This window comes from Eubalaena glacialis, chromosome 2, assembly GCF_028564815.1.
Source record: "Eubalaena glacialis isolate mEubGla1 chromosome 2, mEubGla1.1.hap2.+ XY, whole genome shotgun sequence".
NCBI classification, from domain to species: Eukaryota; Metazoa; Chordata; class Mammalia; order Artiodactyla; family Balaenidae; genus Eubalaena; species Eubalaena glacialis.
The window spans coordinates 30,566,923-30,583,522 of record NC_083717.1 but is presented as its reverse complement, the minus strand read 5'-3'; the positions used below and the strand labels follow the sequence as shown (position 1 = coordinate 30,583,522).

Sequence of the window (16,600 nt, the reverse complement as noted above, 5' to 3'; positions counted from 1 at the left end):
AAGAAACAACAAGGGAAAATGTCTCCTGGATCATAATTAGATAGAGGATCCAGAGAATCTTTAAATATCGATAGGGCCTAATCCGAAAATTAGCACCTGGAGTGGTATATCAAGATTTTTCACCTGACCTGGGATGAGCCTCCCAGCACCATGGGACAAAATTTGATCATAAAATGTCTCTCAAATATTGGCCAAATTCCTGACCAAGAGGAGAGGCTCAATCATCAGCGACTGCAGCTCTCCAACATGAGCCAGTGAACCCTGAGAAAACTCAGGGAGGAGAAGAATACCTGCCGTCAGCAGCCATCGGACTGCAGCCACTCCCTGCGGTAAGCCCTGAGGAAACTCAGGATGTGAAAATACAGCATACGGGCCACAGATAGGTGTGGTGCATATCGAAGGAATTATTTCAGTGAGCCCTGACCCTTGCATCTTCCCGTATAGAAAAACACTAAATTCCTTAACTTGAGATGCGGTCTCCAGGCGTGAAGCCCTCAAAATTCCTGATAAATCTCCACTTTAAGGTTGTAAATATTTTTCAGTCTACAGATGTAAAGTAGACACTTCCAAAGCAGAACAAAAGAAAAATCTCAACATTTGGAACATTGAACCGATGGCAGAAACTCCCAGAAAGATCCATCTGACGGAACAGTTAAAACGTTGTCACCCCTTTTTTCCACAAGATTGTGGCATGTACATTGACAACGGGGAATTGTAACAGGGAAGAGCTAAATCGGACTCCATGTTCCATCTGTTTCTTTGACTTTAACCTTTGTTTTTTGTTGCTTTTGTTATAATAATCACACATAATGGCCTACCTCAGGGAATACTGCCCCTCTGCCTGAATGTTAATTAAAGTGCCTCTGTTCAGCTCACAGGGAGACAATCTGACCCTGTCCACCTGTGGATGGCTGCAAGAAAGAAGAAATTAACACATCCCCTCCCTGAGGCTGGCCATTCCAGGGAATATTGCAAAATATAAGACCTTTTCACTTTACTGCCTCAATTCCTCCCACTCTCTGTGCTATAAAAGAAACTGGCATCCAAACCCTGATAAGATGGTTTTTCGAGACACTAGTCTGCCATCATGTTGGTCTGCCGGCTTTCCGAATAAAGTCGTATTCTTTGCCTCAACACCTCGTCTCCCATTCATTGGCCTGTTGTGCAGCGAAAATAGTGAAATTGGACTCGGTAAAAATAGCAATTAGCAGAGACATGGAAATCAAACAACAAGAAGGGAACACATTGCGCTGGTCTCAAAGGCCATCATAAAAATCACAATGAATAAATGGTTGAGAGGGCTTTGAGAAAAGGAAACCCTTTTACGGTGATGGTAGGATGTAAATGTGGAACAGCCACTATAGAGAACAGTATGGAAGTGCCTTTAAAAGGTAAAAAAAGACCTAACATATGATCTGGCAGTGCTACCACAAAGAGTATATGCAGAGAAAACCAGAATTCGAAAAGACACATGAACCCAAGCTTGCACTGCAGCACTGTTTACAATACTCAAGATGTGGAGACACAAAAAATGTCCATGGACAGATGAAAAGATTAAAAAAAAAGTGATACATGTACACAGTGGTATATGACTCCGCCATGTAAAAGAATGAAATAATGCCATTTGCAGGAACGTAGATAAACCTAGAGATAATCATACTAAGTAAAGTAAGTGAGTATCAGAAAGACAAATATAATATGATATAACGTATAGCTGGAATCTAAAAATACACATGATTGAAATAATTGAGAAAACATGAGCAGACACAGGAACCTAGAAAAAAAAATATGGTTACCAACCGGACAGAAGGGGTCAAGGGATAAATTAGCAGAATTAACAAATACATACTATTTCATATAAAATAGATATTCAACAGGGATCTATCTATGTATACCAAGGAAGGGCTATCAACACTCTAATAAACTAAATGGGAAAAGAAGCCAAATATGCAGAGATATGTGTATATGTATAACTGAAAATGGTTCTGTATCCCTACAACATACACAACATTGTATATCAATGTCACTCCGAAAAAAAAAGAAATTAATTTATTAAAAAGTGGTAATGAGACACAAGATTTGAGTGTTTCTTCTGGCACATTCCTCTTTTTTTACAAGCCCCAAACAGGATTTCCCCTAAGGCTCTGGTTGCTGGCATAACCAGAGTTGGGCCCGAGGAAATGCTGGCCTTATGACCATGCCACAAAAGCAACCTCAAAAAGATTGCTTATGGGCACTTAATATTCACATTAGACTTCTGAACTCTAAATGATGCCTGACATCACAAAATGTCCAGGGCTAAGTGTTCAAAAATCATTGAAAAGAGGGCAGACTTCCAAGAAGGCAATTTCAACAGGTAAATTCTACTCACACTGTTTATGAATTAAAACAGCCCATAAGAACATGTTCAACACAGCAATTAGCAGAGACATGCAAATCTAAATCAAAATGAGGATTCACCTTCACCAGTCGGTAAGGTGATCATCAAAAATTGAAAATGAATAAATGATGTAGAGGGCATGGAGAAATGCAAACCCTTTTATTGTGCTGGTGGGATACAAATTGTAACAGCCACTATAGACAACATTATGGAAGTGCCTTCAAACCTAAAAGGAGAGATACCATATGATCCACCATTGCTACCCTTAGGAGTATATGCAGAGAAAACCAGAATTCGAAAAGACATATGCACCCAGAGTGCACTGCAGCACCATTTACACGAGCCAAAACATGGAGGCATAAAAAACGTCCATGGCCAGGTGAACAGAAAAAGAAGAACTAATATATGTATGCAATAAAATATGACTCAGACATTTTTTAAAATCTATTTATTTATTTATTTTTGGCTGTGTTGGGTCTTCATTGCTGTGCGTGGGCTTTCTCTAGTTGTGACAAGCAGGGGCTACTCTTCATTGCGGTGCGTGCCCTTCTCATTGCGGTGGCTTCTCTTTGCTGTGGAGCACGGGATCTAGGCGCGTGGGCTTCAGTAGCTATGGCTCATGGGCTCTGGAGCGCAGGCTCAGTAGTTGTGGCACATGGGCTTAGTTGCTCTGCGCATGTGGGATCTCCCCGGACCAGGGCTCGAACCCGTGTCCCCTGCATTGACAGGCGGATTCTTAACCACTGCGCCACCAGGGAAGCCCCAGACATTTAAAAAATACATTTATTTATTTATTTTTATTTATTTTTGGCTGCATTGGGTCTTCGTTGCTATGCACGAGCTTTCTCTAGTTGCGATGAGCTGGGGCTACTCTTCGTTGTGGTGTGCAGGCTTCTCATTGCAGTGGCTTCTCTTGTCACAGAGCACGGGCTCTAGATGTGCAAGCTTCAATACTTGTGGCACCTGGGCTCAGTAGTTGTGGCTCGTGGGCTCCAGAGCACAGGCTCAATAGTTGTAGCACATGGGCTTAATTGCTCCTCGGCATGTGGGATCTTCCCGGACCTGGGCTCAAACCTGTGTCCCCTGAATTGGCAGGCGGATTCTTAACAACTGCACCACCAGGGACGTCCCTCAGACATTTAAATAAATGAAATTATGCCATTTGCAGGAACATAGAAAACCTAGAGATAATCATACTAAATAAAGTAAGTCAGAATCAGAAAGACTAATACCATATGATATCACTTACAGGTGGAATCTAAAAATACACACCATTGAACAAGTAAGAGAACACATAAACTGAGGGACTCATGGACTTAGAAATCACACATATGGTTAACAAAAAGGACAAAAGGGGGTCAAAGGATAAATTAGGACAATGGAAATAATAAATATGCAGTTTTCCAATAAAAGAGATAATCAACAAGGACCTATGTATACCAGGGAGTTCTATCAACAGTCTCTAGTAACCTATATGGGAAAAGAAGCCAAAGATGCATAGAATATATGGATATGTATAAGGGAAAACGATTCACTATACCTACAACATACTCCACACTGTATATCAAAGTTCCACCAAGAAAAAGTAAAAATTATTCTAATTAAAAATGTGGCAATGAGACACAAGATTTGGGTGTTTGTACTGTCACATTCCACTCTAATTTAGAAGCCCCAAACAGAATTTCCCCTTAGTGTCTGATTGCCGGGGTAACCAGAGTAGGTCCCGAGGAAATACTGACGCCTGGTGGCCATTTCCCGCAAAAGCAACCTCAAAACGCTTGCTTAGGGGCACTTTGTATTCATAACGACTTCAGGGCCCAACATGATACCTGACATCAACAAATGTCCAGGCGAAAGTGTTCGAAAATCATTGAAAAGGGGGCAGACATTCAAGAAGGCAATTGAATCAGGTAAATTCTACTCACACGGGTATATGAAGAAAAAGAGCCTATAAAAACACGTTCAGCGTAGCAATTAGCAGACATGCAAATCAAAACTACAATTAGAGATCACCTTGCACTGCACTAAAATGTCATCACCAAACTTTACAGTGAATAAATGGTGGAGAGGGCATGGAGCAAAGGAAATCCTTTTATGGACCTGGTGGGAAATAAATGGTAACAGCCACTAGAGAGAACATTATGGATATGCCTTTAAAAGCTAAAAAGAGTGCTACCCTATGATTCTGCAGAGCTTCCCCTAAGATAATAGGCCGACAAGTCCAGAATTCGAAAAAACACATGCACCCAAGTGTGCACGGCACCACCGTTTACAATACCCAAGATGAGGAGACATACAAAATGTCCACGGACAGAAGAACAGATAAAATAGAAGTGATACATGTACACAATGGTATACAATTCCTCCATGCAAAAGCATGAAATAATGCCAATTGCAGGATCATAGATAAACCTAAAGATAATCATACTAAGTGAACTAAGTGAGATTCAGAAAGACAAATATTATATGATCTCACTTATACCTGGAATCTATACATATACATCATTGAAATAATTGAAAAACATAAACAGTCTCAGAGAGTTAAAAAAAACCCAAACTTATGGTTACCTAATGGGACAGAAGGGGTTAAGGGATACATTACGACGATGGGATTAAAAATACAAAATATTTCGTATAACTAAATATCAACAAGAATCTATGTACACCTAGGAACGACTATCAACACTCTCTAATAACCTAAATGGGCAAAGAAGCCAAACATGTATACATATGTGTATATGTATAACTGAAAATGGTTCTGTATCCCTACAACATACATAATACTGTATATCAATGTTATTCCAAAAAAAATAGAAATTATTCTAATTAATTAAACTGTCATAATGAGGCACAAGATTTGAGTGTTTGTTCTGCACATTCCTTTCTAATTTATAAACCCCAAAGAGGATTTCCCGTAAGGCTCTGGCTGCTGGCCTAAGCAGAGTTCAGTCTGAGGAAATCCTGCGCCTCATGAACGTTTCTCGCAAAGGAACCTCAAAAACATTTCTTATGAGCACTTAATATTCCCAAGGACTCCTGGGCTCTAAATGATACCTGACATCACAAAATGCCCAGGCTTAAGTATTCCAAAATCATTGAAAACAGGGCCGACCTTCAAAGGAGACATTTTCAACAGGTAAATTCTACTCACACTGATTATGAATAAAAACAGCCCATAAGCACATGCTCAACATAGCCGTTAGCAGAGACATTCAAATCATAATCACAATGAGGGATCTCCTTGCACCGGTTGGAAAGGCGATCATCGAAAATGTACAATGAATAAATGATGTAGAGGGCACAGAGAAATGCAAACCCTTTTATTGTGCTGGTGGGTTGCAAATTTTAACAGTCAATTTAGAGAACAACATGGAAGTGCTTTCAAACTTAAAATTTGAGCTACCATATGATCTGCCATTGCCACCCCTAAGAGTATATGTGCAGAAAACCAGAATTTGAAAAGACATATGCACCCAAGTGTGCACTATAGCACCATTTACACGAGCCAAAACATGTAGGCACACAAATGTCTAGGCTGGATGAACAGATAAAGAACTGACACATGTAAGCAATGCAGTAACACTCAGACATTTAAATAAATGATATTATGCCATTTGCAGGCACATTGAAAACCTAGAGATAATCATACTAAAGAAATTAAATCAGATTTTAAAAATCTAATATCATATTGCTTATAGGTGGAATCAAAAAATACACAACATTGAACTAATTAGAGAACACTGAAACAGGCTCATTGAGTTGGAAAACAAACATATGGTTGCCAAAAAGGACAGAAGGGGTCAAGTGATAAATTAGGAGGATAGAATTAACAAATACACTGTATTCCAATAAAAGAGATAATCAAAAAGGACCTATGTATACCAGGGAGTTCTATCAACACTCTCTAGTAACCTAAATTTGTTCTCTAAGTCTGAGTTTTTCTGTTTTTTTGCTGGGTCCTCAGCATGAGAGATCTTAGTTCCCCAACCAGGGATCGAATCCACACCCCTTTAGAGTCCTAACCACTGGACTGTCAGAAAAGTGGTTTTTGTCATACTGAGTGAAGTAAGTCAGACAGGGAAAGAGAAATATTGTATGATATCGCTTATATGCTCAATCTTAAAATAATAATAGAAATTAACTTATTTACAAAACAGAAAAACTCACAAACTTAGAGAACAAATTTAGGGTTCTGGGAGGGATGGGTGAGTGGGAGGGTTAGTTAGGGAGTTTGGGATTGACATGTTCCCACTGCTATATTTATTTATTTATATTAAAAAAATTTTTTTTAAAAAAATTTTTCACAGGAGAACATGGTTTCTTTTATTTATTTATTTATTTTTGGCTACGTTGGGTCTTCGTTTCTGTGCGAGGGCTTTCTCTAGTTGCAGCAAGTGGGGGCCACTCTTCATCGCGGTGTGCGGGCCTCTCACCATCGTGGCCTCTCTTGTTGCGGAGCACAGGCTCCAGACGCGCAGGCTCAGTAGTTGTGGCTCACGGGCCTAGTTGCTCTGCGGCATGTGGGATCTTCCCAGACCAGGGCTCGAACCCGTGTCCCCTGCATTGGCAGGCAGATTCTCAACCACTGCGCCACAAGGGAAGCCCCCCCACTGCTATATTTAAAATGAATAACAAACAAGGACCTACTGTATAGCACAGGGAATGCTGCTCAATATTATGTAACAACCTAAATGGAAAAGAATTTGAAAAAGAATAAATACATGTATATATATAACTGAATCACTTGTCTGTACACCTGAAACTAACACAATATTGTTAATCAACTATACTCCAATATAAAATAAAACTTAAAAAGAAGTTTATGTTAATTGTTGACAAGGACTTACAATTACTCTTTCATTATTTTCTGTTGGTGGTTGTTGTTCCTTTGTTTTTGTTTTGTTTTTGTTTTTTTGGGTTTTTTTGATGTGGTATGAATTCACTCTTTTTCTGTATCTTTTGTGTAACTACAATAGAGTTTTTCTTAGTAGTTTCCATGAAATGTACATAAAATATACTTAAGTTAATAACTAATCTTTAATTTTATAAAATAACAATTTAAGGTATATTTTATATATATTTCCTCATTATTTTATGTAAACAATATATTATCAATCTCCAGAAAAATATTTGTGTGTATACACATACAAATATATACAAATATACACATATCTATATCTATCTCTCTATATACATCTCTACACACAAATATACATATGTATACATATACACAGATGTGTATTGGAATTTTTTAATTGATATAAAACATTTGTTATTATATTTAAGAAAATAGCTTGATTTTCTTTTTCTTCAAATCTGTATTATCTATATAAGGAGTTCATGGTAATTTTTTTTATATAGGCTTTTCTCATGTGTTGTTAGATTTATTTTTATTTTTATTTATTTTATTTTATACTTGTAAAATTAGAGGCTTCCTTTTTATGTACTTTGTAACTGCTTGGAATGTGTCTGTATGAATTGTGTACTATATGCTTATGTTATACTCTTTACAATATTTTGCTGTCTTATTTTCTGTAACAAATTTCCATTGATTCCATGGGCTTACTAGATATACATCCATATGCTCTGCAACTGGAGATGATTTTAATCCTTTTCCAATGGTATTTTTTTTACTGATACCTCAAAGTGTTAAGTAAGTTGGGTGATCATGTCTCCTAGTGATCTCTCTGACAATGAGAGGAAATTATTTATTATTTCTCTGTAGGTGAACTAGTGTTGGGGGTCTGTGATATTTCTTTGAGTACATATGCATGAATATATTTTTTTTAAATTTCAAGATACTTTATTTTAAAACAGGTCACAACACTAAGCTTCTGGCCCATTCTGCCAATGCACAAGCTACAAATGCTTGCTCAGCAGTTGAGGGGCATGGTTTAGTAGCATGTTTGAAAAGTGAATAAAAATCCATATAAAACAAATATTCAAATAGTTTCCATAGGAACACAGATAAGTATGACCCCATCACCTAGTCTTCCACATTGTTGCATCTGTGCCAACCCTATTCACATAGACATCTCAAAACTCACAGTAATTAAGTTAAATGGTCCCCCCCAAACCCTTAAATCAAGCTAAACTTGCAGTTAACAGCTACAAGAATGGTATCTACACATTAATACAAGCTGAAGCACAGGCTGCTGGGTGCCATTTCATTCCACTCTCCCAAGCACAGGACACAGGCACGGTGCCAACATCCTGCTCCTCTATGCTGGGTGGGAAATCGTGGTTCTGGATTTGCTGCATCAGTTACCATGTTGGCCCTGACATCACATAGTAGATGGTCGGCCTCTGGAATCCATTGAAAGTGGAAGCAGCAGCGACAGTGTAAGCACCCATGTTTTCAAAGAGCATCCAATCGCCCACATGCATCTTGGGAAAGTTACAGTGCTCAACCTTGCAATCCAGGCCATCACAGGTCTGTCCCCAGATGCTGGGTGAATAATACTTCTCATCTGGTTTGGGTCTCTTCTGCATAAGAGGCTTCACGTGTGCATTATCATAGAGGATGCAGTTGAATGATCCATATACTCCATCATTCACATAATACATAAATGTCTGTTCACTTGACTCATCTTCATCATCAGAGCCTGTCTGTTCCTTTAATACGAGTTTTTTGGCAATGATATTAACTGCTAGCATGAAAGCTGATGCAACATAGTATCTGCCTGGCTCAGCTATCATTCTCACTCCAGAGTCTGATGGAAAATACTTGTCCAATGCTGGGTTGATTACACTGGTGATCTCTTCAAATTTAAGCTTTACATCCTCAGATACAGGAAAGCCACCACCAATATCAAGCAGATACATGTCGAAACCAACCTCAGCTCCCATGTCAAAGACACAGTGGGCATCAGAGATGGCCTGCACGAAGGTCTCCAGATCAGTACAACCACCTCCCATGTGGAAGCTGACACCAATGACATCAATATCTAGCTCTTTCGCCCATTCCAAAAGAAGCCTGCTGGTTTTGAGTGTGGCACCAAATTTGACACTGAGGCGACAGACTGCTTTGGAATCATCAGTGGCAATCCGCAAAACCAACTTGGCCTTTGGATGTGCCCTGACAACTTTCATCAACTCAACTTCACTATCAAAAGTCATCATCTCGGGCTTCCCTGGTGGCACAGTGGTTAAGAACCCGCCTGCCAATGCTGGGGACATGGGTTCGAGCCCTGGTCTGGGAAGATCCCACATGCTGCGGAGTAATTAAGCCTGTGTGCCACAACTACTGAGCCTGCGCTCTAGAGCCCGTGAGCCACAACTACTGAACCTGCGTGCCACACTACTGAAGCCCGGGCGCCTAGAGCCCATGCTCCGCAACAAGAGAAGTCACTGCAATGAGAAGCCCGCGCACCGCAACGAAGAGCAGCCCCTGCTCACAACTAAAGAAAGCCCGTGTGCAGCAACAAAGACCCAATGCAGCCAAAAATAAATAAATACATACATACATACATAAATTAATTAAAAAAAAACCAAAATACAACAAAAAAGTCATCATCTGGACTCCATTATTGGCAGCGTATTTAATCTGAGACACTTGTTTACAAGGATTTGCATAGATAATCCTCTCTGGAGGCACCCTGAGACTCTGCACCAACTGGATTTCAGTCTTGCTGACATAGTCAAATCCTGTCCCTATGGCAGATAGGGTCTTCACTATGGTTCTGCTATCATTGCATTTGACTACATAAAAGGGGGTGACCCTAGGAAGAGCTTTAAACCATCTCAGATGTTTCTTTAGAATGTCTCCCAGGTCCGCAACATAGAAGGCATCCTTATTGTCAAAAGAAGAAACTTCATTAATTTTTTGGTCCAGAATGTCCTTGGCAGTAAAGCCTTCATCCAAGAAATGGCAGTCAAACTCTTCATTACTAAAGTTGTTCATGGTTTCTTGATATCTTTCTGAAACAACAAAATGGGAAACTAAGAGATGAAATTTAAAGAAATTATGCCAGCTTTCACAAAGGCAATGAATTCTCCAGGAATTCCGAGTCCCGCTGAAGATACATGTGCCCTCGGTGCAGCAGTGAAAATGTTCTGACAAACGCACAATCTGCTGTCCACCTTAAAGTGTCGGGCACCACGGGCAGACCCCATGGAGATTAGACGCCGTTGCCGCCGAGCACACAGGACCGCCGGCCGCCCTGCTGCTGTCCCCGCCGCCCCTGTCAGCCGCCCGCCCAGCCGCCCGCCGCCTCACTCCCTCCCATGGAGAGCCACCGTCCCGAGGTGGTGCCGGAGCGCTGGCAAAGGGGCGGCGGCAGCGGAGGCTGAGGGGACTGACCTCTTCTTTAATTTTATAATTATTACCTGTAGAATTCTACCATGCTCCTTTGTCTGTATCTGTCACTCTGATCACATGCCTTTCCTAAATTTATAAGCTGATTAATTGTATTAATATATTTCCTAACAACCAAAACATTGGAGTTTTGGTGTAGGATTCACTTAATCTTGCTATAATTTTTTTCTGAAGTTAGGTTTATTAAGGTATTATTTATATTTTTTAGTAGGTTGCCTTTTTATTTTGTTGATGTTTCCTTTGATGTACATAAGCTTTTGAGTTTGATGTCCTCCATTTTGTTGTTTAGCTTTTGTTGGTTTTGATTTTTTTGTCCATTTCAAAATATCATATCCAAGACCTAGGTCAAGGAACTTACTGCCTTTATGTGTTCTTCTATGAGTTTTATGGTTTTCCATCTTCCATTCAAGTCTTTAACCCTTTTAAAGTTATTTTTTCTGTATGGTGTAAGATAGTGGTCCAGTTTCATTCTTTTGCATGTGGCTTCCCAGTTTTCCCAACAACATTTAATAAAGGAATTATCGTATTTCTCAATTGTATATTCTTGGCTTCAGTGTCATAAATTAATTACCATATATGCTTAGGTTTGTTTCTGTGCTATTGTTTCCATTGATCTATGTGTTTGTTTTTTATGCCAATGCCATACTGCTTTTATGACCATAGATTTGTAATAGAATTTGAAATCTTGAAGCATGAAGCCTCCAGTTTTTTTCTTCTTTCTCATGATTTCTTTTGCTATTTGGATTCTTTTGTGGTTCCATGCAAATTTTAGAATTGTTGCTTCTATTTCTGTGAAAAAATGTTATAGAAATTGTGATAGGGATTGCATTGAACCTGTATATTACTTTGAGAAGTATGTACATTTTAATAATATTTATTCTTTTAATTAATGAGCAAATACTATCTTGACATTTATTTTGTTGTCTTCAATTTCTTTCCTTAATGTCTTGTAGTTTTCAGGACACAGGTCTTTCACTCTCTCAGTGAAATTTATTTCTAGGTATTCTTCTCATGCCATTGTAAATGGAATTCTTTTCTTTGTTTCTTTCAGATATTTTGTTGTTAGTGTACAGAAACGCAACAGATTTTTGTATGTTGATTTGGTATCTTCCAACTTTATTGAGTTTATTTATTAGTTCTACCATTTTGGGTGTTAGTCATATATAAGATCATGTTTTCTGAAAAGAGAGAAAGCTTTACTTCTTCCTCTTCATTTTGGATGCATTTTTATTTCTTGATTTTGTTTCAGATTGCTCTGGCTAGGACTTCAGCACTGTATTTAATAAGAGTAGTGAGCATGGATACCCTTATCTTGTTCTTGATTAGAAAAGAAAAGCTTTCAGTTTTTTTACCAATGTGTACAAATTTAGTTGTGGGTATTATACGGTTTTATTTTGAGGTATGCTCCTTCTGTTCCCAACTTGTTGAGTTTTTGTCACAAAAGGTGTTGAAGGTCAGTGTCTTTTTCTGCATATACTGAAAGAATGATATATTTATTCTTCACTTTATTAACATTGTATATCACAATTATCAATTTATATATACATATAATTTTAACTGATTTGTATATTATACTATATGTATATTATATATAATATAGTGCACCATTCTTCCATGGCAAGAATAAATTCCATTTAATCATGGTGTATGATCTTGTTAACTTGCTGTTGAATTTGTTTAGACTTTTGTATTTATATTCATCAGACATATCTGCCTGTAAATTTATATTCTTGTAGTGTCCTTTATCTGGCTTTGGTGTCAGAGTAACACTGTCCTCAGGAGGAGCTTGTGATTCACTCCTCCTCAATTTTTTGGGAAGAGTTTGAGAATGATTGGAGTTAATTATTTTTTTAATGTTTGGTAGGATTCACCAGTGAAACCATCTGGCCTTGGGTTTTCTTTGTCAGGAGGTTTGTGTTCATTGTTTCAGTGTCCTCATTTATTATTTGTCTGTTCTAACTTTCTATTTTTGATTCAGTCTTGGTAGTTTTCACACTTCTGGGGTTTTATTAATTTATTATAATTTATCAAATTTGTTGGTGTATAATTCTTAATGATATGATCTTATGGTCCTTTGTATTTCTTTTATGTCTCCTCTTTCATTTGTCAGATTTTTTGACTTCTTTTTTTTTTTCCTTGGTTAGTCTAGCTAAAATTTCATCAATTTGCTTTATTTTTAAAAACACCAACTTTTAGTTGCATGAAACTGTAAATCTACCACAGAAGAAGAAATGAGAAAAAAATGATTACATGGAGAATAAACAACATATTTCTAAAAAACGAATGGGTCAATGATGACATCAAAGAGGAAACTGAAAAATACCTTGAGACAAATGACAATGAAAACACAACCATACAAAATCTATGGGATACAGCAGAGGCAGTTCTTAGAGGGAAGTCCATAGTAATACATGCCTTCCTCATAAAACAAGAGAAATCTCAAACAACCTAACCCACCACCTAAAATAATTAGAAAAAGAAGAACAAACAAAACCTAGAGTCAGCAGAAGGAAGGAAATAATAAAATCAGAGAGGAAATAAATAAAACAGATTTTAAAAATAGAAAAAAAGTCCATAAAACTGAGAGCTGATCCTTTGAAAGGGTAAACAGAATTGCTAAACCTCTTGCCAGGCTCACAAAGAAAAGAGAGAGGACCCAGATAAAATAAGAAATGAAAGAGGAGAAATTACAATGGACCTCACAGAAATTTTAAAAAAATATATTATGAACAATTACAAGCCAAACAATTTGGAAAACCTAGAAGAAATGGATGAGTTTCTAGAAACATAAAGCCACCAAAACTAAATCAAGAAGAAATAGACAATTTGAACAGACTGATAACTAGAAGTGAAATAGAACCTGTAACACAACAAAAACAAACAAACAAAAAATTTCCTACAAACAAAAGTCCAGGAACACATGACTTCACAGACAAATTCTACCAAACATACAAAGAAGAACTTATACCGATTCTTCTCAGACTTCTCCAAAAGACTGAAGAGGAGGGAACACTCCCAAAGACATTCTATGAGACCACCATCATCCTGATACTAAAATCAGACAAAGACACTACCAAAAAAGAAAATTACAGGCCAATATCTGTGATAAATATAGATCCAAAAATTATCAACCAAATATCAGCAAACTTAATCCAAGAGCACATAAATAAAACATACACCATGACCACGCTGGATTCATTCCGGGGTCACGAGGATGGTTCAACATACGCAAAACAATCCATGTGATACACCACAGCAACAACAACAACAAAAAAGAAAAAATCCACATGATCATGTCAATAAATATAGAAAAAGCATTTGATACAATTAAACATCCATTCATGATAAAACTCTTATGAAAGTAGGTATAGAGGGAACATATCTCAAAATTATAAAACCTATTTATGATAAAACCATAGCCAATATAATACTCAACAGGAAAAAGCTGAAAGACTTCCCACTGAAGTCTGGAACAAAACATAGATGCTCACTCTTACCACTTCTATTCAGCATAGTGTTGGAAGTCCTAGCCACAGCAATCAGAAAAGAAAAAAAATAAATAAAACGTATCCAAATAGGAAGGGACAGGTAAAATTGTAATTATATGCAGATGACATGACACGATATATAGAAAACTGTAATGACTTCACACACACAAAAAAACTACTAGAACTGATAAATTCATCAAGGTAGCAAGATAAAAGTTTAACATACAGAAATCGGTTGCATTTCTTTACATTAACAATGAAATATCAGAAAGGGAATATAAAAGAACAATACCTTTTAAAGTTGCATCAAAAAATAATAAAACACTTAAGAATAAACCTGTCCAAGGAGACGAAAGACTTATATGCTAACAACTATAAAATATTAATATTGAAGATGATTTAAAAAATGAAAAGATATTCCATGCTCTTGGATTGAAAGAATTAATATTGTTAAAATGGCCATATTACCCAAAGCAATGTACAGATTTAATATGATCCCTATCAATTTACCCATTACAATTTTCACAAAACTAGAACAAATAATTCTAAAATTTTTATGAAACCACATAAGACCCAGAATTGCCAAAGCAATGCTGAGGAAAAAGAACAAATCAGGAAGCATAACACTCCTAGAACTCAGAAAACGCTACAAATCTACAGTAATCAAAACAGTGTGCCATTGGCACAGATACAGACATATGGATCAATGGAACATAACAGAGAGCTCAAAAATAAACCCACACACCTATGATCAATTAATCTTCAACAATAATCAATTAATCTTCAACAAAGGAGGCAAGAGTATGCCATGGGGAAAAGACAGTCTCTTCAGCAAGTGGTGTTAGGAAAGTTGGACAGCTGCAAGCAAATCAGTGAAGTTAGAACACACCCTCACACCATACACAAAAATTAACTCAAAATGGTTTAAGTATTAAATATAAGACAACACCATAAAACTCCTAGAAAAGAACATAGGCAAAATATTCTGATGTAAGTTGTACCAATGTCTTCCTAAGTCAGTCTCCCAAGGCAATAAAAATAAAAACAAAAAAAACCAAATGGGACCTATTCAAAGTTATAAGCTTTTGCACAGCAAAGGAAACTATAAATACAACTAAAAGACAACCTATGGAATGTGAGAAAATATTTACAAATGATATGCTGACAAGGGATTAATTTCCAAAATATGCAAACAGCTCATAGAACAACAACAACAAAACAACCCAATCGAAAATTTGGGCAGAAGATCTAAATAGACATTTCTCCAAAGAAGACATACAGATGGCCAATAGGAACAATGAAAAACAATGCTCATTGTTGCTAATTATTAGAGAACTACAAATCAAAACTACAATGAGGTACCACTTCACACTGGTCAAATGGCCAATATTAAAAAGTCTACAAATAAGAAATGCTGGAGGTGTGGAGAAAGGGGAACTCTTCTACATTGTTGGTGGGAATGTAAATTGGTGCAGACGCTACAGAAAACAGCATGGAGGTTCCTCAAAAAACTAGAGTTGTCATATGATGCCACAATCCCACTCCTCAGCATATATCCAGACAAAACTCTAATTCAAAAAGATACCTGCACCTCTATGTTCATAGTAACATTATTTACAATAGTCAACACATGGAAATGACCTAAATGTCCATCCACAGATGAATGGATAAAGCAGATGTGGGGTGTGTGTGTGTGTGCGTGTGTGTATAATGAAATCCTACTCAGCCATATAAAATGATGAAATAATGCCTTTTGCAGCTACATGAATGGACCTAGAGATTGTCATTCCAAGTGAAGTAAGTCAGAAAGAGAAAGAAAATACCATACGGTAACACTTATATGTGGAATCTAAAATATGACACAAATGAACTTATCTATGAAACAGAAACAGACTGACAGACATAGAGAACAGACTTGTGGTTGCCCTGGGGAGGAACAGTAGGGGAGGAATGAATTGGGAGTTTGGGTGGGATTAGCAGATGCTAACTATTATATATAGAATGGATAAACAAGAAGGCCCTAATGTATAGCACAGGGAACGACATTCAATATCGTGTAGTAGGGCTTCCCTGGTGGCTCAGTGGTTAAGAATCCACCTGCCAATGCAGGGGACACGGGTTCGAGCCCTGGTCCAGGAATATCCCACATGCCGCAGGGCAACTAAGCCCGGGTGCCACAACTACTGAGCCTGCGCACCTATAGCCCATGCTCCACAACAAGAGAAGCCACTGCAGTGAGAAGCCCATGCACCACAACGAAGAGTAGCCCCCACTGGCCGCAACTAGAGGAAGCCTGCGCACAGCAATGAAGACCCAAAACAGCCTAAAATAAAATAAAATAAAAACAATATCGTGGGGGCTTCCCTGGTGGCGCAGTGGTTGAGAGTCTGCCTGCAAATGCAGGGGACAAGGGTT

General features: G+C 37.8%; 1 protein-coding gene across 1 annotated transcript; it reads right to left on the bottom strand.

The window, feature by feature from the left end:
* Positions 1 to 8,503: 8,503 nt before the first annotated feature.
* On the bottom strand, positions 8,504 to 10,320 carry LOC133084885 (ornithine decarboxylase-like). The gene is given in 2 exon segments (XM_061181683.1): positions 8,504 to 9,508; positions 9,903 to 10,320. Coding segments are annotated over 2 exon segments (1,386 nt in total). The 5' UTR covers positions 10,284 to 10,320.
* Between the last annotated feature and the right edge of the window lie 6,280 nt (positions 10,321 to 16,600).